This window comes from Fukomys damarensis, unplaced genomic scaffold (assembly GCF_012274545.1).
Source record: "Fukomys damarensis isolate Sample0158 unplaced genomic scaffold, DMR_v1.0_HiC HiC_scaffold_4, whole genome shotgun sequence".
Lineage (NCBI taxonomy): Eukaryota > Metazoa > Chordata > Mammalia > Rodentia > Bathyergidae > Fukomys > Fukomys damarensis.
The window spans coordinates 37758148-37782653 of record NW_022900916.1 but is presented as its reverse complement, the minus strand read 5'-3'; the positions used below and the strand labels follow the sequence as shown (position 1 = coordinate 37782653).

At 38.7% G+C, this 24506-nt stretch overlaps 1 protein-coding gene and 1 pseudogene across 6 annotated transcripts in view; both read left to right on the top strand.

Moving 5' to 3' along the window:
- Nucleotides 1-24506, top strand: part of Ahcyl2 (adenosylhomocysteinase like 2) — a 186251-nt gene that overhangs the window by 101528 nt on the left and 60217 nt on the right. For 2 of the 6 annotated variants that reach the window (XM_010633477.3, XM_010633476.3), the window contains exon 1: nucleotides 3407-3559. The exons of the other annotated variants lie outside the window; for them this stretch is intronic. In XM_010633477.3, the coding sequence (XP_010631779.1) occupies nucleotides 3450-3559 (110 nt within the window). In that variant the 5' untranslated portion in view covers nucleotides 3407-3449. Of the gene's footprint in view, nucleotides 1-3406; nucleotides 3560-24506 lie in introns of those variants that run through there. 6 annotated transcript variants of the gene reach the window in all.
- LOC117283930 lies at nucleotides 4102-9219 on the top strand (annotated as a pseudogene).

Sequence of the window (24506 nt, the reverse complement as noted above, 5' to 3'; positions counted from 1 at the left end):
GAGAGAGAGAGAGAGAGAGAGAGGGAGAGGGAGAGGGAGAGGGAGAGGGAGAAGAGGTGTCTGGGTTCTCATTAGCCCCTCAAGGCCACATCCCTAATGACCTAGCTTCCTTCTACTAGGCTAAGTTTCTACCAGTACCCTATAGTGTCATATAGACTAATGACCAAGCCTTTAGCATATGGGCATTTGGGAAACATTTAAGATTCAAACTATACACGGTCCTAAATTTAATTACCAGTACTGGGGAAAGGAAAAAAAAAGATTCAAACCATATTAAGAGGTATTGTTAGAATTGAGGTTTTTCCCTGGCAAAAATGAAAGGAGTGAAGATATTATTGAGAGTCATTATCAAAGGGGTTGGTGATGTAGCCAGAGGCACTACACCTGCCTGCCAAGTTAAAGGTCCTGAGTTTGATCCCCAGTACAAAAAAGAAGTCATCATCAAGATGGACAAGAGGGCCGGGGATTTGACTCAGTGGTTCCGCCACCTGCCTTGCAAGCACAAGGGCCTGAGTTTAACCCCCGCACCAAAAAATAAAACAAACAAAAAATGGACAGAAATCTAGGAATAGGAAAATTGGATTTAAAGGGGCTTCATAAATCTTTTGAAAATGATGGAGTTGTTTAGGTATGGTGGCTCATACCTGTAATACCAACAATGTGAGAGCCTGAGGCAGAAAGATCTCAAATCCAAGCCCAGCTAGTGCAACTTGATGACTTAGGAAGATCTTGTCTCAAAAGAAAAAATAGAGGGCTGGGAATTTGGCTCATTGGTTCTGCTGCCTGCCTTGCAAGCACAAGGGCCCAAGTTTAATCCCCAGTACCACCAAAAAAAAAAAAAAAAAAAACCAAACAAAAACAAAAAACATGAAAAAATAGAAAAGGGCTGAGGACGTAGCTCAATGCAAGAGCCCTGGGTTGAATCCCTACTACTGGAAAAAAAGAAAAGAAAGAAAATGATAAGTGGCTGTGTCATTGGCTGTAAGACACAGAATCATATGATTGAGGTCACTTCTGCAAATGAAATGATAGGACATGAAGAAGTGATCCTCCATGTTTCTGAAATAGAGGTCCATTTATTGAGATAGAGAATTCAGAAGGATGTGGAGCATAAAATATAGGTGCCGCGCACTAACCGATTGCGCCATTGGAGCATAATATAAATGCAATTTTGAACAGGTTGTTTGAGGAACCTGGGGGGTGTATAAGTGGACATGGCCAAGAGACAACTGAATACATATATGGATCAGATAGATTAGGGCTATAAATAGAGACTTAGGACTCCTCCTCTGTCCCTCTCTCCCTCGCTACCTCTCCCTCCCTCCCTCTCTCCCTTCTTCTCTCGATACTACACTTGATCTTAGCCAAAAGGCCGAGAAGTGATCTGTCTATCTCATTATAGATGGCGTAGATGTAACCACTTGTTTCAATGGGCCTTTGGAAGAAAAGTTTATTCCAGTAAACAGAAACTAAAATCTGGGAGAGATTCTAGCTGCTAGCTGGGAAAAGCCAAGTTGTTACATCCGTGTGTGGATGGACTGACACAGGGAGAGAGAAATAGCAGCTACCTGGGAAAGGAATTAGGCTTATGTAGGTATTGAAGGGGCTAAGGAATCGGGGTAAAATGTTTATGATTGAGTCCAAGGACAGTCTGCACAGGTGTGTAGACAGTCACTGAACTTTTTTATTTTTTATTTTTTTATTTTTTGGCTCCAGGGAGATTGTCTTCTGTTTCTTGAGAAATATCCTGTCGTTTGCTGGAAGCAGCCTGTTTGCTTTTGTTCTGTTTGTGAAGGACTCACTTAGGTCAGACATGAGATATATATGTCAGTATATAATTGATAATTCAAGTATAGTAATGGAAGAGATGATTAGAGAATTTGTAGTATCAGAGAAAGCCTACGTAGTTTCCTTCACTCACAACTATAGTGACTGAGGTGTTTTGTTTGTTTGTTTGTTTTCCAGCATCTGTCTCTTTTTCAAATAAGTCTAGGAAATACTGTGCATGGAAAGGTGATTACAGCAGACTTTGTCGCATCTTTGCTATTCCTTACTGTATTCCTTGAGTATATAGCAGCGATCTTCCATTTTCAAGAGAATGAGAAGACAAGCTCCTCAGTGAGAGAAAATATTTGTAAAGGATTTGTAGAATAAAGGACTGTTAACCAAGATGCAGATTCCTGGGCTGGGAGTGCAGCTTACTGGTAGAGTACTTGCCTTGCATGCATAAGGCCCTGGGTTTGACACCTGGCACTGAGAAACAAAACAGAACAACAACAAAAAAATTCTTAAAACCTAACAATAAGAATATGAACAAATGTGGGCTGGGGATTTAGCTCAGTGGTTTGGTGGCCTGCCTCACAAGTGCAAGGACCCAAATTCCATCCCCGGTACCAAAAAAAAAAAAAAAAAGAATATGAACAATCTATCCCAGCACTCTGGGGGGCTGAAGCAGGAGGATCACTGTGAGTTTGAGACGAGCCTAGGCTACGTAGTGAGTTCCAGATCAGTCTCAACTACATAGTGAGACCCTATCTCAACCCCCCCCAAAAATAAACAAAAGCAAACAAACAAAAAGAATATAAGCAATCTAATTTAAAATGGGCAAAAGAGCTGGGAATTGTGGCACTGTAATCCCAGTTACTCAGGAGGCTGAGGTATAAGAATCACAAGTTAAAGGCTAGCTTTTACACCTTGGCTTGTCTCAAAATAAAAGTGTGGAGATGTACCACAGCAGTAAGTGTTTGTCTGGCATATATGAGGCCCTGGGTTTGATCCCTAGTACACAAAAGAAATGGTCAAAAGGCATGGTGATGCACACCTGGAATTCCAGCACTCAGGAAACTGAGGCAGGAGGATCGCCATAAGTTCATAGTTTGGACTACACAGTGAGTTCAAAGCTAATCTGAACTTCACATAGACCCTGTCTCAATAAAAAGAGGCATGTCCTGACAAGCCTCCCAGAAGATATACATATGGCAAATAAGCATATAAAAAGATATTCATTATATATCATTAGTCAATATCATATGTCATTAATATATTATATTTAATTTAAAATATTAGATTGGGTAAAACCAAAAAACACTGACAGTATCAGCTGCTGGTGGGTATGATAAGCAACAGAATCGCTAATTTCATTGTTGGTGGGGATACAAAATGGTTCAGCTACTTTGAAAGATAGTTCAGTAGTTTTTGTTTGTTTGTTTATTTTGTTTTGTTTTTTCTGGTATAGGACCTTGAGCTTGCAAGGCAGGCAGCGGAACCACTGAGCTAAATCCCTGGCCCAGTTCAGTAGTTTCTTGCAAAACTAAACATACTGTATGATTCACCAGTCACAGATCTTGGTGTTTTCCAGAGAGGTTAAAAATTTACCTCCACACTAAAACCTGCACACAGATGTTTATAGCAGCTTTTTTCATAATTTCCCACACTGGAAAGCAACCAAGATGCCTTTTAGTGGCCGGGGGCTGGGTAAATTGTGGTACATCCAGACAATGGAGTATTACTCATCACTGAAAAGAAATGAGCTATCAAGCTATGAAAACATAAGAGTCAAGTGAGTATTGCTAAATGAAAGAAGCCAATTTAGAAAGAATACATACTATAAGATTCTAATTATATTACCTGGAAAAGGCAAAACTATGGGGAAGATCAGTAGTTTCTAGGGTTTAGGAGAAAGGGAAGGTGGGGCGTGGTGGTGCATGCCTGTTAATCCTGCACTTGGGAGGGGCTGAAGCAGGAGGATCACTGAGTTTGAGATCAGCCTGGGCTACATAGTGTCACTTCAGTCTCAACTACATAGTGAGACCCTGTCTCGAGAGAGAGAGAGAGAGAGAGAGAGAGAGAGAGAGAGAGAGGGAGAGAGAAAGGGATGAATTAGGCAGAGCATAGAGGATTTGATGCATATAATGGTAGATACCTATCTTTTGTGCATTTGTTTAAACACAGAATGTATAACACCAAGAGAGAACCCTAATTAAGCTGTGGACTTTTGGGGATAATACTGTGTCACTGTGGGTTCATCAACTGTAGCAAATACACCTATCACACACCATGCTGATAGTTGAGGAAGTTGTGCATATGTCAAGGCAAGAGTATATGAGAATTCTTCTGTACTTTCCGCTGAATTTTGCTGTGAATGTGAAACTGCTCCTTAAAAAGTCCGTTTACAAGAAGATGAGAGGTTGTAATAAATTGCATGGAAACAGGTGAAATAACTTAGGTCCTAAAGGTATTTGTTGCAGCTTACTTGGAAGGCTTTGCTTCCCTTCCTCACTGTTACCAACTTGTCAAGTTTTTTTACAATGGTAAATGAATATGTGCAGTTGTACAATGAATGTACAATTGTTAGTTTCTGGATTTTTATATTGACAAAGGAAGAAATGAGTGAAAATATTCAGCCCCAATCATTAAAACATTTATTGAACCATTCTTAGAAACATTTGCCTCTTCTTTGAGAGGTTGTTTTCTGTGCCTTGTTTACTTTTATGCTCAAATACCATTTGATACTTGAAAGCTTTGCATATAGCTACTATATAATATTAAACTGAGGTAGGGATCTTGAGCTATACCCGTGTGTACAAAAAGCCTGTAAATCTGGGGTGAAATAATTGGCTAATGCCTCTGGCTGATGGATACTCTTCATTTCTTATTGCATGCAGGTTTTGTTTTGTTTTGTTGAGACAGGGTCTCACTATGTAGTTGAGACTGACCTGGAACTCACTATGTAGCCCAGGCTGGTCTTGAACTCACAGCAGTCCTCCTGCCTCAGCTTCCAGAGTGCTGGGATTACAGGTGTGTGCCACCACACCCTGCTTTGCATGCAGATTTTTAAAGGGGAAATGCCAAAAATTATCATGAGTTCTTCAGACTCCCAAATACCTATAGGGAGAAAAACAGGAAGTAAAAGAAAAAGATACAGTATTCAATTTGCAATGGAGGACCAGGAAGAAGCTATCTCTAGTGGACAGGCTTCCCCCGAACTCCATGGAGGGCCAAGAAGTGCAGGGGAGAGGGTAGTATACTATCCCAGGAACAGAGACTGTACTAAGATTAGAAGACAGGGACCAAGTTTAGCATCCCAGAGGAAAAGTTAAGGTCCTTCCCCACACCTGGATGTCTGCATAATTTTTCCCCTCAGTAGGAGTTAACTTGTCTCAAAAGTGCTATGTTTATAGCTTTCCATACAACCACGAAGTCATACTTCTCAAGGTAATTTAACACTGACCTGGGGTTTGCAGGGCCTGTAATCTGGCCCCTCACCAATTTGTGCATATCATGGCTGGTCCCCAACAAAAAATTGTTTTCAAAAAGGAAAATAATACTTCTGGGCATTTTTTCCATAGATGTTCTCACACATATGTGAGACAGCATATATAGAAGAATATTCATTACAGCATTGTTTCATGGTGACAAATAGTAAAAGTTAGGAGCAATTGAAATGTCCATTGGTAGGAGATTGGCAAAATAAATATTGATATGTTGATAAAATAGAAAAATATGCCAAAGTTTAAAAGTATAAGGCAGTTCCATACATACTAGTAATCTTCAAGTTAATGCTGAGAAGAACTGGGAATAGAGCTGTATGTATGATCTGTTAACATTTGTATAAAAAAAGGAACAGAACACATGTTCATATGCAATGGATATCTCTAAAAGAATGCACACGTTCAAGGATTTCCCTCTAAAGAAGATAATCAGGTCTGAAGGAAAGAGGTAGAGAGAGACTCACTCTTTATCTCTCTTGAACTTTGTGCCATGAACTTTAGTTACCTAGTTAAAAACTAACTAGCAAATAAAAAAAATCCAGATTTAAAAAACCTATTGGATAGGACTGTCACAAAGATTGAGTGAGTCACATGTGTGGTTTAGTGCAGTGCTTGTCATATAGTAAGTCTATAATACTGAAAGATAGCCTTTGCTTCTTACTTCTTTCTTAGCAGTACCATAATTACTGTTGGGAGGATTCCCATGATTTATTTTTTTCACTTAGGCCAAGGATTGTCAATCTGAATGGATCTGTGAACAATAGGAAATTGAATACCAAATTTTGTGTAAATACCAGACTTTCTAGATTCTAGAAAGGTCTGTGACTGTCATCAGATTCTCTTTTCTTCTTTTCTTTCCTACTGCCCTTTCTCCTCCCTCTCCCTCTCCCTTCCCCCTTCCCCTCTCCCCCTCTCTCTTTCTTTCCTTTCTCATTTCCTTTTTGAGACAAGGTCTTGTTATGTAGTCCAAGCCTGGAATTTGCCATACAGCCCACTGACCTCAAACTTGCAGTCTTCCTATCATAGTCTTCCAAGCTCGGAGATCACAGGTGTGCACTACTACACCCAGCTTCATTAAATTTTCAGAGGAGGATCCCATGACTCTAAAGTTATGACACATTAACCTAAGATGTTATGCTTTTATATGTTTCTTCAACTAGAAAATTCTAGTTTTGTTTGTTTTTTGTTGTTGTTCTGGGGATTAAACTCAGGAGCTTGCACTTGCAAGGCAGGCACAGCACCACTGAACTAAATCCCCAGCCCTCCCGCTGTCAGTTCTATAGCAAGGGGAAGACTATGACTTGGATTTTGTCTAGATCCAAGTATTTTCTACTTTTGTCATGCTTTGGTTAAGTAAGTTTTTTCCATTATGTTTATTGGTACTTTTTTAGGTATACAGTACAGTTACATTCATCTTTGGGATCTTGTACCTTTACATGATGTATCTTGGTTCTTATTTTTTTCCCCTACCCCTGCCCTCCCTTTACCCCTCCACCCTTCCCTATTTACAAAGACTCTGTTTCCATATTTTCCTTTTCTCGTATTTTTTCTTTTCCCTTCTTTCCTTTTCCCTACCCTTCCCACTTTCCCTACTCGTTTGGCCCTTTTCTTCTTGTTTCTCGTTATCAACTATACAATTTGAACTTTATTTACACTTCTAGTTTTTCACACCAGAGAACCTATTTAGTATTTACACAGGTGTGTCTTATTTATTTCACTTAAAGAGTATGGCCTCAGCAGGGTGTGGTGGCACATGCCTGTAATCCCAGCACTTGGGAGGCCGAGGCAGGAGGATTGCTGTGAGTTGAGACCAGCCTGGGTCACACAGTGAGTTCCAGGTCAGTCTTACAACATAAGTGAGACCCTGTCTCAATCCCCCCCACCAAAGTATGGCCTCAATATGCATCCATTTAGCTATAAATGTCTCTAGTTTCTTGTTCTTTATGACTGAGTAGTACTCCATTTTATAGAAAAACCACATCTTTATCCAGTCTCCAGTCGACGGGCAATTGAGCTGTTACCAAGTTTTAGTTATTATTACAAACTGTGCCGCCATACAAATGGGTGCACATATATCGCTGTGGTATGATTCTTTGGGGAAGTGTGGTTTGAGACAGGGTCTCAGTATGTAGTTCAGACTGCTCTGGAATTCACTGTGTAGCCCAGGCTGGTCTCAACTCTCAGTGATCCTCCTGCCTCAGCCTCCTGAGTGCTGGGATTACAGGCGTGCACCACCACGCCCGGCTGGTATGATTCTTTTAATTCTTTTGGAAAGATACCCAGCAGAAGGATAGCTGAGTCAAATGGGTAGGTCTCAGTTTCTTATGTGTAAAAATGACGTGATTGATCTGATAAACACAGTTACCTTCATTTTGAAAATTCTTTATCTAAATTTACTATAAATGAACTTATAAAATTAGAAATGTCATTATAAAACAAGGAAAAAACCTTTAACCTGAGACTAGTCTTCTGGCAAAGACCTAAATTTAAACCAAGGGATGACATTGCAACTTTTGTACATACATACATAAAAGCACATGCAAGTCTGATTCCACCCTGAATATCCATAGTTTATTTTCATACCAGAAATAAATCTACCTTGCTAATGATATAGGGCTGTTTAAGAATCTCCAGAGGACCTGTGAAGCAAAGGTGGCATCTCTAAAATCTCTCCCTCCTCAAACTCTGCTTTGTTTTGTGGAAAGTAGAGAAATGTAGATACAACCCTGTCATTTGTAATCCTATTCCTGATCATGATTGATAATTGTTACTAATTGTCATAAATTAGAGTTATGACTACTAGTTAGGCATTGCCCTGTATACCTTGTGTTGTACATTAGTTATTCACACAGTTATATAATCCAGTTTCTCAAAATCATTTGTTCCAGGGCCGGGGATTTAGCTCAGTGGTTCTGCCGCCTGCCTCGAAAGTGCAAAGTCCCGAGTTCAATCCCTGGTACCAAAAAAAAAAAAAAAAAATCACTTGTCCCAAATCTGTGTTGTAGTAAATTTTGCCCATTGCTTCAGAAAACTTGGTAGAGAATGGGATTTTTGGCTGATAGGTAGTTCAGGGTTAATAAGAATATTTTCAACAAGCACATGAAGATAAGAGCATTTCAGATAGAGTATAGAGATACCTGGATTTTTGGTGTTCTGTCTCAAATTAGCTGTGACCTTGGGTTAGTCATTTAACCTGTCCATGCTTGTTTTCTCCATTGTGAAATGATAATACTTAAAGCACCTACCACATAGCATTGTCATAAGGATTAAGTGAGATAATACATGCCCAAACTGCATTGTATTTGGAATATAGAAAACATCCAATAAATGTAGTTCTTTTTTTCTTACTGTTATTGAAGGCATAGAGATGTGAAACACCACAAACACATGAATTTGATTCCCTGTGACTGTGATTTCAGGAAGATCAAGCCAAAGAGTGCATAACTGCCAGAGTGTGAAGAAAAGCGGGTTTTGGGTCTGGTCTTGCTGCGTGGAGAGAATTTGACATCCATGACTGTGGAAGGGGCACCACCTAAAAATATTGGGGTTGCTCATGTACCACTTGTTGGAGCTGCAGGAGGTCCCAGGGTTGGGAGGGCAGCTGGCAGAGGTGTACCAGCTGGTGTACCAATTCCCCAGGCTCCTGCTGGATTAGCAGGCCCTATTCAAGAAGTTGGGATTCCATCCCAGCAGGTAATGACTCCACAGGGAAGGGGTATTATGGCAGCTGCTGATGTTGTTGCCAGCATTGCTGGAGCCCCAACACAGTACCCACCAGGAAGGGGGACTCCACTCCCTCTTATAGACAGAGCATTATGGCTCCTCCACCTGGAATGAGACCACCCATGGGTCGGCCATTTGGGCTTCCTCCTGCTCGAGGGACACCAATAGGCATGCCCCTCCAGTAACGAGACCACCTCCACCAGGAATTTGTCCACTAAGACCCTAAGATACTGTTGATCCAACTCAGTTACTTTTCCCACAGTGCATCTTGTGAGATTGTATAGATTGTAAGCTTTTTGTCCCCTCTTTCTGCATAAATAATAACTAATAATAAATGCATTGAGCAACTAAAAATATAATTCTGCAGCATACTTCATTACAAGCACTAGGGATATGTTAGTCACTATAATAGGTGATCTGGGAATTCTAAACAGTAGTCGGTTCAAAAATTACCCAAATATTATAGGGAAAAGTAAAATTACTGAAGAGAAATGTTGCTGTCCCAAAGTAGGGTCACATATGAAAAAAAAAAATGTCATTCATATCACTCTTTTGAGAGCTCATCTATGCTTTTACTCCTCAAGTAGAATATCTTGATAATTTTGTGACTACTATAAGGAAATGGCCCTCGATCATAATTCTTTCATCAACAAGGTAGATTCCCTTTTCTTGAATTGAAGGATCTTACTGGAAGGTTAAAAGTTAAAAGTGAGGGTATACTTTTCCATGAAGTCTAGGTTTCTTAGAGTTCACAGTGAGCTGTGAAATACATAAAAGAGAAGTTGCATAGAGTCATTGCTTATCAGCATTAAGAGCCAGTTCTCTTCCATAATGGCTTTGTTGCATAAATCTCTTAGCAATGATTTCTTTCTTTCTTTTTTTTTTTGTACCGGGGATTGAACTTCGTACCTTGCACTTGCTAGGCAGGCATGGTGCCACTGAGCTAAACCCCAGCCAAGCAATGATTTCTTTCTGAATACATATGTGCCCCCATCGTTCTCTTGACAGTAAAGAAAAATAAGAAAGAAAAGCAGAGTCCTCCGAACTCTGTCTTAGCCATTTCTGGGCTTTCAGACTACAGTGACCCCATTGTTTATTTCTGTGGTTAGGATTTCCACAGAGAAAGGTCACGTGGACTTTTTTGCTCCTCCTCTTATTGGGTATCAGTATGAAACAGAACTAAAGGATTTTTTTTTTTTCCTGGTACTGGGCTGGGGACCAGCTTGAAACTGCTAAGCAGGCTATATTATTGAATTGGATTATGAATTAGCTATTAATTAAATTTAAGAGTATATCCTAGGCCTATGTAACTTGCTAGATGAGCCTTTGGCTGGCACACGGAAATAGATCTCCCTATGCCAATGGTCACAACTGAGATCTCTGGTCAGTGATATTGTGGCACCTCTGATAGCAAAATAACACTGCAGCTGAAGACTTTATGACTTTTGTAAGCCATTCTCCCAGAACAAGAAACAAGCAGGTTACTTGTTAATTACAACCTGTCTTCCGCATGCATGCATTGTTCTCTTTGCACAAGCCTGGCTGTCATCAGTACCTTAGCCCCTGCTGTTCCCTGCATTTGCCTTCATGCCCCCTGCAATGTTGTGTGATCAGTAAATATGGGCAGGTCCGTCTGGAGCCTCATGGTCTTAGCCTTGCAGAGTTTAGATTATCCCAGACCCTGTAAAAGCAATCCTTTGTCTTTCTTTGCCTTGTAATACTCTTTATCCTTGTTGTACCCTGAGTCAGGTGGTCGGGCAGCCCCCAGTAGTACTGGGCTAGAACTCAGGGCTTCACATTTGTTCTACCAGTGAGCTACACCCTTGCCCCACCCTAAAGGAGACTGTTTTTAGCACTACTGACCTCTTTACTGTCTACTAATTATTTCTATACTGTATATAACTTATAAATAGACTAGTTCTGATCCTAAAGATTTATCTTTCTGTATTATTCAATTTTTCAACTGTAATTTTTCTGAAAGAATTTAGGACAACTGGTGGTGATTTAGATCATTTATTCTTTATATTGATTCATTCTTCATTATGTGACACACTTTAAAAGCTCATTTTGTTTTTATTGAAAATATTTAATTCTTTTTCTTTTTTCTAAACTATACTTTTTTTTTTTGAGACAGAGTCTGGCCTTGTTGCCCAGGCTGGCCTCAAACTCACAGCAGTCCTTCTGTAATTCCCAAGAGCTGGGATTATAGGCTTGTGCCACGACTCCTGGCTCTTTTTGCTAAACATAAATGATTAGTCTTAAAATGATGCCATTACTTAACTGACATAATAGTACATACTGTTAAAAAATTCTATTGCATAAGTTAAAATAACACATCATTACCAGCTGTAAATCTGAGGAAATATGAATTTTATATATATATATATACACACACACACACACACACACACACACACACACACATCCTTGTTTGTTTGCTTTTTGAGACAGGGTCTCACTGTGTAGTTCAGGCTGACCTGAAACTCACTATGTAGCCCAGGCTGACCTCAAACTCAAGGCAATCTTCCTGCTTTAGCCTCCTGAGTGCTGGAATTATGGGCGTGCACCGCCACACCTGACACTCCCAACACATTTTAAAGCCTACTACTAGTTCTCAATATGTGATCTGTGAGGTCAAAGCTACTCCGATTAAAAAATACTAAGATACTGTTTGCTTTTTTAAAATCATGTGTCCATTTGATTTATGGTATATAAGCAATGATAAAAATGCTAGCACCTTACCATGAATCAAGGAAGAAATAGCACCAAACTTGTCATTGTATTCTCCATTGTCATATTCTTGCATTTGAATTTTTTTCTACTTTCAAATAGAATGCTCTTAATGATGTCATTAAAATTACTAATTTTAAGTTGAATGTGATAGTGCACACCTGTCATCTCAGCACTCTAGGAGGCTGAAGCAGGAAGTTGACAAATTTGAACCCAGCCTGGGCAATTTAGACTTTGTCTCAAAAAATAAGAAGACCTATGGATTATAGCTCAGTGTGAAAACCCTGGGTTCAATCCTTAGTACCACAAAAAAATTATTAATTTTATTAAATATCATTTCTGGTATATATTTTTATATGAAATGAGAAATACATATAAAAGTTTTGCTGCATGCTGAAGTGTGATTATCTTGAAGGAATACACAAGTTAGTTACTTTTCTCATTGCTGAGACAAAATATTCAGCATCCAAAGTTAAAGGAAGGAAAGTTTATTTTGTATCATAGTTTTTAGAGGTTTCAGTCTATAGCCAGCTGGCCCCCAAGGCAGGGTGGCATGGTAGAGGGCATCACAGGAGAAGCAGTCAGTGGCACAGCAGGGCAGGCAGAAGGCAGCAGGAGCAGCGAATAGCAAGGCCTTTTATATTACATCCCGGCTGTAAACCTACTGATTGGTGCCACCCACACCCATGGTGGGACACCCTCAATCCCAGCATCATATTCTTAATCCACATTCACACATCCTAATTTAGCAGGCACCTTCAAAACTCCCCACCTATGAGTGATGAACCTTTGAGGAGACATCTAGATACAAGCCAGAATACAAGTGATTGAATTGCAAATTGAACTAGCCTTTTTTTTTGTAACCAGAATATGACTTTTACTAAAAAAGAACAACTAACAGACAAACCCTGGTTGTTCATATCTGGGCATTCAGCAGACACTTTCTTGAGAATGAACAAACTGAGCCTGGCACCTCAAGGAAAACTGACAATAGAGAAAAAAGCAGGGCCGGGGCTATTTGTTATTAATACAGAAATTCAGGCTTTTAAGTAAAAATTAGAATTGTGGAAAACTCAAATCTACCACTCTGCAGCTTCCTGTAACACTACCTTCAGGATAGGGCTCTTATTTGAACTCCAGACTCTCCTATCTGCCTATCTACATATTTTCTGTGCCCGCACAAGAGCTTCATAGATTTTCCAAACATGTTCACAGTGGAACTTTCGATTTTTCCATAAAACTTTCACCCTTCTCAAGTTTTTCTCAGTAAATCACCTTCAACCCAGTTCAAACTAAAATTGGAAGTTGCTCTTTCTTTTTTCTCACCTCCTACATCCAATCCATTAGCAAGTCTTATGAGTTCTGCTTTCAGAATTTCCTCAAATCTGTCTGCTTTTCTTTATTTTTCATTGCTGTCAGCCTCCTCCAAACTATTGTCTTTTGGTTTAACTACTTTTATCAGCTTTCTGATTGATCTTACCTTGTTGCCTATCTACAATTCATCTTCCACACAGCAACATATGTAAATATAAATTAGTTTATGCTACTCCTTTGCTTAAAAGCCTTTCATAAAACCCATTATATTTAGAATGGAATAAGAATTCTTTATCTTAGCTTTTGTAAAGCCTTTCATGTTTGAGCCTTTACCTGTCTTTATAACCTCAGTCTTCCTCTCATTCACCAAGTTCCAGCCACACAAGTTGTCTTTCCATTCCTTAAACATGCCAAGTTCTTTATTACATCAGGATTCTTGCAAGTAGTATTTATTCCTTTCAGACAGTAAACTTTCTTTCATCCTTCTGGTCTCAGGTCAAATGTTACCCTCTAATCATTCTATCTAAAGTAGTTTCTTCCTTTTATCCTTTACTTTAGCCTGTTGGTCATTTCATTTATAGTACCTAAAATAAATTTAATTATTTCATCTATTTGTTTACTTATTTTTTGTCTCCCTTTTTAGTAAGCAACTAATTTTAGATATGTTACAGTAGAGGTACTTATGGGGACATCACAAAATAAAGAAATCTGGTAGAACATTATCTAGGACTGAAGCTCTGAGATTTAGGTACTGTGCTTTGGAAATTACTTGTGCATTAAGAATAAATGAAGCCATAGTTGTGGGAAGGAGAATATTTGGCATGCAGAGGAAGCAGACACTAGAATAGAATCTTCAGGAACACCTACATTTAAGGGATCAAAAGAGAAAAGGAAGGTACAAAGAGAATGAGCATGAAGGTATCTTGGAGATCAGAGAAAAGGTGGGTGCAATGTCAGAAAAGCCGAGGGAAGAGAGTTCTTCAAGGAAGAGGTATTAATCAACATCAAAATCCTGAGAAGTATCTATTAGATTTAGACATAGTAACCATGACCCAGCTCTTTGTCTTCTTGGTATCTTTCCGAAAGAATTAAAAGCATCCTACCACAGCGATACATGCACACTCATGTTTAGAGTGGCACAGTTTGTATTAGCTTAATCTTGGAAATAGCCCAAATGCCCATCAACTGACAAGTGGATAAAGAAGATGTGGTTTTTAATACAATGGAGTACTACTCTGCCATAAAGAAGGATGAGTTTCAGACATTTATAGCTAAATGGATGGACCTTGAAAATATTCTTAAGTGAAGTAAATCAGACACACGTGTTTAAATACTGCATTGTTTTTCTGGTGTGAGAAACTGAATGTGGAAGTAAGGACTGAGATGTATAGGGGAACAGAGCAAGAGGGAAGGAGAAGAGAAGGAAGGGACAAGAAAAAAGGTGAAAATAGAAAAAATGGAAACAAAGCTTTTGTATATGGGGAGGGGACTTGAGTGGAGCAGTAGGATGAAAAAGTTGTGGGTACTGAATATTGTGTCTCTGTGACAGGAAAGCTGAACTGTGATATTGAGTAAGACTGCTCTACTAGGTGTAGATGTCTGTTAACACCATAATGTTAGCATTGCTTTAAGGAACTAGATTGTGTTGAGTGTAATGGTGCACACCCATAATTCTAGCAGGCAGAGGCAGGAAGATCATTGCGAGTTTAAGTCTAGTCTGTGTTACTCAGATCCTGTCTCAAAAACAAAATAAAACCCCTCCCCCAAAAAGGAAAAAAAACTAGATTGAATTCTCTTCCATTTTCTTTGTCATTGGTAGAGTTGGCAGAAGATTCTGACTAAGGAAAGCATCTTTACCTAATAGAAAACTACACCTAGAAACCAAGTTGAGGCAATTTGTGAAGTACCTCACAAGAGGTGCTTATAGTGCCTGCAGCCAGGGCCTGCAGAGTTTGCCTTGGAATCATCCATTGCAAATGAACATAACAGGCAGCCCACATTATTTGCAGACACCTTATTTGAAAATTTTCTTAGTCACCAAATTTTATGTAACTCTATACTCAATATTCATAGTCCTTTGGGATCTTTCATGGACAGGTGCCGAGTAGCAACAAAATTGAGTACCCAGTGTTCCTCTTTCCTAGCTGAGGTCAAATAAGTCAGTGTGCTGCCCTTTTGTTTCATCTCTCATACAGTAGTACCAGGTGTCCTTTTCGTGGCCAATTTAATGCTACATTTTCTTTTATTCATATTTTATGTCATTTATTTATTTATTTTTGGTACTGGGGATCGAACGAACTCGGGTCCTTACGCTTGTGAGGCAGGCAGCAGAACCACTAAGCTAAATCCCTGGCTTTTCTTTTCTTTTTAAAAACAATTTTGTATATGAGTTTTCCAATTTTTTTCTTCTGTTTCTATTTCATGTGTGTGTATGTGTGATTTTACTGTTTAAAATGGCCCTTGGATATAGTACCAAAGTGCTGTCTACTGTTTCTAAACACAAAAAGGCTGTGTGTGTGTGTGTGTGTGTGTGTGTGTGTGTGTGTCTTACAGAGAAAATATGTTAGATAAGCTTAATTCAGGCATGAATTACAGTGCTGTTCTTGGCTATGAGTTTGCTCTAAATGAATCAACAATATACATTCAATAAGATATTCAAACAGAAACAGACATAGGACTAGGGATTTAGCTCAGTGGTACTTAGTATGTGTGAAGCCTTGTGATGGATCCCTAGCACTGCATAAAACAAACCAAAAAATCCTCAAAACAAGGTTATCTATTAACCAGTTAACAAACACACCAAGATAACATGAACCTAACGCTATACATCGTCTAGGAACAGTGATTTGTATTGGCAGATTCATTGTTGGAACTTTATAGAATGTTAAATATCTCAAGTAAGAAGAGTCAGTGTATTTTATGTATTTATCTTCAAGGAAGTTAAAGTACCTTATAGACATTTAGTTCATTCATCAGCTCTTCCAGAGTTGACTACTAGACAGTGGGTTATTTGTTATTTGGGAGGAAAGGGAGAAAATTTAGTTAGGCATTCATACTGTAGGAACGTTGTTGATTCTTAGTAAATTTTTGTTTAATAAGTGCCTAATCTGTCTTTGGATGTAAAGCTTGCTAATCATGGTTATGCTTGATTGATCTGCTTTAGAACTTATTTGAATATTCTCTACTTAACTGTCATAGGAAAAGGTGAAAAGTGAAGAATTTTGAAAAGCCCTAAGAGGTTTTTGGTAGAAAAAGTACAAAGAAGAGAGAAATAATCATAATGGTTATTATTATATATCGCAAACATAAAAACAGTGATGATGTAAGTTGCAGGATGTGTGGAATTTGACCATTATATTGAAAATAGCTATTCAAATATAATTCCTGTAATATAACAGGAACTTTTCTCAGCTTCCACATTGCATCTAGACCTGTGTCTAGGGGCCAGAGATGTAGCTCAGCTATTTTTTTTTAATCACACTTGAACACTTGCAGGCCCTTGTTTTAATCATTATTTGAAAACAATATGATAGAATAACTTTACGTAGCACTTGTATTAGATATTATAAGTAATTGAAAATGATTTAAAGTATATGCATTGAAGCTGGACATAGGTAGCACAAACCTCCTCAGCACTTGGAGGGGCTGAGGCAAGAGGATCTCAAGTTCAACCCTAGCATGGGCAACTTAGTGACTTAACAAGACAAATTTTTTTAAAAATTGCTTTTTTAAGGCTGTAGATATAGCTTAGTGTAAACGCCTTGGGTTCAATACCTAATACTGGTAGAAAAAATATATATATGGGAGGATATGTATAGGTTCTATGAAGTCCAGTGAAGCAGGCCCCCTTCCTTAGATCTCCCCCTTCTTCCCTGTAGCTGTAACTCCTTGTTCTGGTACAGATAAAATAAACAACTGTGTCCTGTAAACAAAGTTTATGATACTTTGTTCTTATATGATTCATAAGACACTGTCTTCTTTTAAGGCAACATTATAAAACTGTCTGCCCTTGTCCATTTCTAATAAACTAACTCACTTTCTGCATCACTGGAAAGACCACCCCCTCAACAAAATGTGTAAAAGCTGGAACTTCTCTTTCTTTGAACAAGAATCCATTGAGCTGGGGTGTCCCTTAAACCTGAAATAGTCCTGTGTTAGTCCATGGGTCTCTCCAGTCTCTTACCTTCCCATAACAACATTAGTAGGTCATTTTATGTAAGCACTTGAGCATCCACAGACTTTGGTAGGAGGAGGTCCAGGAGGGCATCCTGGAATCAATCACCCAAGGATAGTTTAAGACAACTGTACTTAGTTCATGTGGAACAAGAAGGGAGGGATTCTGAACATTTAAGGCATTTAAGTTACTTTAAAAGACTAACTAAAGTCAGGCAAATAAAAGTATCATGTTCCAAATAAAATTAATGGAGAAAGGAGTGCCCTAAGACTTGGGCAAGTTTTTAAATTTCTCTAGATCTTGGCTTCTCCAGCTCTAAAATAAGAAAACCAATTAGCTTATCTTTGAAATTATTATTCATGTTAATATAGAAAGGCTAGTATCTAAAAATTGAACAAACAAATTAATAAATACCATACAGTTTTTTGTGTTGTTTAATCTGGTTAATATATAGCCTTCTTTCAGGATTTGGTAAGTTACGTTGTCATAAAAGACTGAAGACCTATCATGGATCAAAGGCAACTAAGGACAACAACCAAATACAGTGTGGAGCTGGACATGGTGGTGCACAACTGCAATCCCAACACTCAGGAGGCCGAGGCAGGAGGATTCCCTTGAGTTCGAGGCCAGCCTGGCCTACATAATAAGTTCAAGGCCAGCCTGAATGCATAGCAAGACCCTGTCTAAAAAAACAAACAAAACATCTAAATATAGTATGGAATACTGGATTGGATTCTAGAACTGAAAAAGGACATTACTGGAAAAAGTAGGGAAATCCAATTAAAATCTGTAGTTTAGTTAATAGTACTGTACTAATGTCAGTTTCTTAGTTTTGATAATTACCATGATTTTACAAGATGCTAACATTAGAGGACGCTTGGTGATGTTTATATGGGAACTACTGTACTATCTTTGCAATTTCTAAAATTATTTTAAAATATTCTAAAATAATTTTTAAAACAACAATAACAGTAATAATGGAGAAGCAAGCTGCAGAGTGGGAGTTATTTGCAAGATTTATAATCACAAAGCACTCATATTCACAATATTGCATAAAAATAGCTCATACAAATCAATAGCAGAAAGGCTCATAACCCAAAAGAAAAATAGAAGACTTGAAAGATCACTTCACATAAGAGGATATCCAGATGGCTCATAAGCACTTGGAAAAGCACAAAGTTCCAGTTTTTCCAAGCTGGAATTTTTTTTCTGGCAATACCAAGAATTGAACGCAGAGCCTTTGCACAGAGCTGTGTCCCCAGCCCCTTGTGCCTACAGACAGACAGACAGACAGATAGATTTTTTTTTTTTTAAAGATAGGATCTCACTAAGTTGCCAAGGCTCTGCTCTAACTTGTGATCCTCCTACCTCAGCTTCCTAGAGTGCTGGGATTGCTAGTATGCACTACTGTGCCTGGCTTCCAAGTTGGAACTCTTGTGTGTTATTGGAGAGAATATAAAGTGGTATAGCTGCTGTGGAAAACAATATGGCAATTCCTCAAAAAATTAAAGAGTCACAGGTAAAACAATGGTTACTAGGGGCTGGAAGTAGGAGGTAAATGGAGAATTGTTTAATGAGTATAAAATTTCATTTTGCGATAATTAAAAGTTTTGGAGATAGATAGTGGTAAAGATTTCGTAAAAGTGTGAATGTACTTAAAGCCATTAACCTGTGTAGTTAAAATGATTAAAATAATCTTATGCATATACTTACCAGGGGGTTTTGGGGGTTTTTTTTTGTTTTGTTTTTAAGGTACTATTACAGTGGTGTTGAGATACAGATTAAAGTCACAATGTAGCACCATTATCTACAGTGGCAAAAAAACCCCAAAGATACCAAGGATACAAGCAACTGAAACACTGATTTCCATATATACATATATGTACACACACACAAGTACTTTGGCATTATTGGATTTTGAGGATAGTGGAGAGCTACAGGGGCTGAACATGTACATACTCTGTGACCCACAAATTCCACTTTCAGGTATACATCCAACAGAAATTTTTGTTTGTTTGTTTGTTTGTTTTTGTTTTTTTGAGACAGGGTCTCACTATGTAGTTCAGACTGACCTGGAACTCACTATGTAGCCCAGGCTGGTCTTGAACTCACAGTGATCCTCCTGTCTCAGCCTCCCAAGTGCTGGGGTTAAAGGTGTGTGCCACCACGCTCAACATCAACAGAAATATTTTCATATGAGATCAAAAGACATATAATTTTATATGGCTCCTACACTAAAAACAACCAGAAGGCCCATCAGGAAAAGAATGGATTCAATAAACCGTGCCAGTAGTAGTCATGCAATGGGATACTTTCCTGCAATAAAAATGACCTACTACCAAGTATGACAAACTTGGATGACTCTTTAAAACATATTGGGTAGAAAAATATACCTGAGTACACATTTTATGACATTTATAGCAGGTTCAGAATAGGCAGAAGTGATCAGTAGTGACAGCGGTAAGGCTTAATTACCTTAGGGAGGGGGAGAGCACTGTCTGAGAAGGGTGTTCCGGAAGGCTTTATGATCCTGCAAATGTTCTGTTTCCTTATCTGTGAGTGGTTACATAGGTGTGTTGACTTTTTGAAATTTTACTAAGCAGTAACTTTCTGATTTGTGTACTTTTTACAGCTAACTTATTGTCGAGTAAAAAGTTCATTTTAAAAACACAGTGGGAAATTGACACTTTTATTTAATGATGCTATAATTCATTATTTTATTTCCATGTATCTTTCACTCTAGTTCTGTAGTAAAATTGAGGGCTCTGAATGCAAATTCCTCCTCATTCTTAATTCTTTATTTTTTTTATTTTTTATTTTTTTTCAAGTTTAGGAAGCTTTCCAGTTTAAGCTGAATTTCTCTTTGAGAGCATTTTATCTGGAGGTGCTAACTATGCTGCAAAGTGAACCCTGACCCAAGTGGAGCTGTACTCACTGTGTCAGGGCATTGAGGATTTAAGTCCACCCTTCACTCCCAGGTTCTAGAGGACTGAACAGGGAGTGGAAAATGTGGCTTAGTGCCTGCTTTAGTACACTGCTGTCTCTGTATTGCTTAACTGCTTATCTGAGAAACACTGGTTAAATTGCTCAGTGGCAAAGAGGTACATTTAGTTTGTTATAGTTATATTTCTGTTTATAGTTTCGTCAATTCTTGTTTTTACCTGGTTCCTTTTTTCTTCCTTTTACCTTAAAGTATCCTTAGGTATTGGGGAAGGTGTTCTAAGCTAGCTATTTATTCTTTCATTAAGTCATTTTTTTCATTCATCACATATAGTATTTATTGGTTTTTACTATGTGCTAGGAACTTGGAAAATGTAATAAGACTAATAGTCTCTACCCTTAAACTATTTACAGATACAGTGTTGAGGTAGACAAATAATCAGTTATAATATCAACAGTGACATGTGCTATGGTAGAGATCAGAGAGATTATTCAGTAATTTGTAGAATTAATTCCTAACCTAGAAGAGAAATTGGAAATGTGTACTGAAGGAATTTACAGCTTAACTGGGAGTTTACAGCTAAAGATGGAGGTCCACAAGCAAGCATTCATTTAGATTGGGGAGTAGGGGATGTGAGGACCTGAGGCTCTAAAGCTATGCAGATGCTGAGTCATACAGGGTTGTATTTATCATCTTGTTAGGAGTTTGGATTTTGAGGATAGTGGTGAGCTACAGGGGCATTATAAACAAGGGAGTATATGGTCAGATTTCAAAACAATCATGCTATATTGGTAATCCTATATAAATAATCGAATTTAATGAACTGAAGTGGGCCATTACAGGAATGGAATTATTCTGGGCCCTTACTTTCAAAAGGTAGTTTCAGCAACATGGACTTCACGTCAATCCTGTTAAAAATGTAGCTGTGCTATAGAGCTCTTGCCTGGCATGTGCAACGCCTTGGATTCAATTCCCAGAAGTACCTCCAAAAAAGAATCGTATGACCTAGTCCAGACTATAAATCGAGTGAGATTTAAAAATTTCAAATGATTTATTTGAATATTTAAGTTTGGGAAGCACTGATTTAGATAAGTCTGATGATAGGCTTTAGACAGTTGGCATTAGAAAAACAGGAGAGATGGCAAGAGATATTATGGAATACATGTTCTTTCTATTTGGAATACTTTTCTTAGTCCCCCACTTTACCATATACCAGGAACTCTTGTGCATCCTTTACCTTTATGCTGAAATGCAGCTTCTGTGATGCAACACCTTCAATACACACTGTCGATCCCCTTGCCATGTACCCTCTGCATTCTATACTACATCATCATTTTTACACTTTATTTATTTATTTATTTTGGTTTTTTGAGACAGGGTCTCACTATGTAGTTCAGACTGCTGTGGAACTCACTATGTAGCCCAGGCTGGTCTTGAACTCACAGTGATCCTCCTGCCTCAGCCTCCCCAGTGCTGGGATTACAGGCGTGCACCACCACGCCCGGCCCATTTTTACACTTTTATTTAATTACTTATGTAATTGTGCCTCTCCGCCTGGACATTATAAGGGCAAGAATTGTCTCTAAAAGTTCTGGCATATAGTAAGTATATTAATAGTAAATAAATACGTGTGGTTTGATTGAATAAATTCACCATGTGTACAGGAAAGTGAATTTGGGTATGTTGGGAATAAGAATGTACATGTTTTAATTATTAATACTGGTCATTCGAGAGATACAGATGAAAACAATACTGAGATTCCACCTCACCCCACAAAGAATGGCTGCTATCAAGAAATCAACCAATAACAAATGTTGGCGGGTTGTGGGGAGAAAGGAACCAAACCTTCTCCATTGTTGGTGGGAGTGCAGACTGGGGCAACCACTGTGGACATCACTATGGAGATACCTCAACGAGCTGGGACTAGAGGTTCCATTTGACCCAGCCATCCCTCTGCTGGGTATCTTTCCAAAGGAATTAAAAGAATCATATCACAGTGATATATGCACACCCGTGTTTATAGCGGCACAGTTTGTAATACCTAAAGATTGGAAACAGACCATTTGCCCATTAGTTGGAGACTGGATGCAGAAGATGTGGTTTTTCTCTAAAATGGAATACTAGCCAGCCATAAAGAATGAGAAATTAGAGTCATTCACTGGAAAATGGTTACAGATTAAGGATATACTCCTAAGTGAAATAGATAAGTCACACATGTATAAATACCGAATAATTTCTCTGGTGTGAAAAACTATAATGGTACATAAGATCCTAATGGTATAATTGACAATGTGACATAGGAAGAAAAGGGCTAAAGATATAGGGGAAGTGGGAAGGGTAGGGGAAAGGAAATGGGGAAGAGAAAATGAAAAAATGGAAATAAAGCATCTGTAAATAGGGAAGGGAGGAGGAGGTGAAGGGAGGGCAGGGGTAAGGGGAAAAAATGAGAACCAAGACCTGTCATATAAAGGTACAAGATCCCAATGATGAATGTAACTACTGTATACCTAAAATGTACCAATAAAAATGAGAAAAAAATGATAAATTTTAAACAACACTGGCAAGATCAATACTGTTCTAAGTGCTTTTTACATATTGACTTATTTGATCCTCTCAGTAATCCTAGAAGGTCCCTTAATATCCACATTCTGCAGATGAGAAAACTTAGGCATGAGAATAAGTAACTCAGTCAAGTTTGAACAATTAGTGATGGAATTTGATCAGGCAATCTGGTACTACTCTGCCACGTATAATTTCTTTTCTTTTTTTTTTTTTTTTTAGGAAAGGAAGAAGTCACATTATTTTTATTTATAGATGATTTGATTGGTTTTTTTTTTTAATCTTACTGAGTTCATTGGTACTTTTTAAATATACAGTACAGTTACATTCATCATTGGGATCTTGTACCCTTAAAAACCATATATAATTTCTTATTTAATCTCTGTAAAAACAGTGTGAGGAAGGTATGACTTTCCTGTTTTACAGATGAAGAAACAAAGGCTCAAAGTCTACCTAAGATGCATAGCCAGTAAGTGCCAGAGCTAACCTTCCAGCCATAGTCCGTCCAGCTTTAAAACCTATAGTCTTGGGCCAGGGATTTAGCTTAGTCGTTTTGCTGCCTGCTTTGCAAGGGCAAGGTCCCAAGTTCAATCCCGGTTCTAAAACAAAGCCTGTAGCGGGGCGTGGTGGTGCACACCTGTAATCCCAGCATTCGGGAGGCTAAAGCAGCAGGATCACTGTGAGTTTGAGACCAGCCTGGGATTCATAGTGAGTTCCAGGTCAGTTTCAACTACATAGTGAGACCCTGTCTCAAAAAACCAACAAAGCAAAACAAAGCCTATAGTGTTCACCAATAAGGGTGATGCCTCCAGTACAAGTAAAGTCCCTGTAGGACATGAGTCTTCCTATCACTGAGAGGTCAATGCCTAGTGTCATTTAGGTTGCTAGGCAAGAAGCAGAATTTAAGTCCCATTGCTGTGGTATGGTAGCATTGGGATTTCTGGTTGGAAGAGGCAAGGAAGATTTTGAGGCCTAGCAATTAGCTAAACTCAGAACTGACCAACTGAACTTGAGACTCAGGTGGTTAGGAGTCTAAGCCTCTATAACAAGCTGTAACTTATTATAGTGAGTATCTCGCTGTTTGCTTTATATATATTTTTTTCTTTTTTTTTTTTTTTGTCCTTGTGGCTTCAAGAGAAAGCACTAGTTCTAACCTAGTTCATTTTAGCCTAGTCCATTCATCTCTCCTCCTCTTAGTTTATAATAAGGAAACTGAAGAGAGTAACTAGGTGATTTGACAACATTTGATAAAATCTCTACAGGACTAGAGGGCAGGATCACATTTAGCTCAGGGGCTTCACATGGAGCTATATCACTAGCCCTTTTTATTTTGAGACAAGGTCTTCCCAGCCTGGGCTTGAATTTGACAGTCCTCCTGCCTCAGCCTTCAGGGTGCTAGGATTATTAGCATGCACCACCATGCCTAACTTCCTTTAGTTATGCTTTATTTCCAAACTTCTGAAGTCTGCAGAGAGGAGAGAGATGGTGTGGTAACATAAAGAACAAACAGTTTTGGGGGTCCTTTCAGGTGATAGTTGTACAGGGCTACTGTGTTGGTGTACTGTTTCTTCCTAAAGCAGACTGGTGAGTAAAGGCCAGCATAGGCCTTTGAGGTAGTACCAGTCTTGGCTGGGCACCTTACTGGCCTCAGGGGAGCAGCTTCACAGTCAGCACAGCACTGTGCTGTTTTTCCGTTAGGCAAGGGACCTTAGACTTTCACGTATGTCTCACAGGAACCAGCAGAGGGAGTTGTGTTCCCAGAACGTTCTTAAATGCATTTAAGAAATTCTGATTT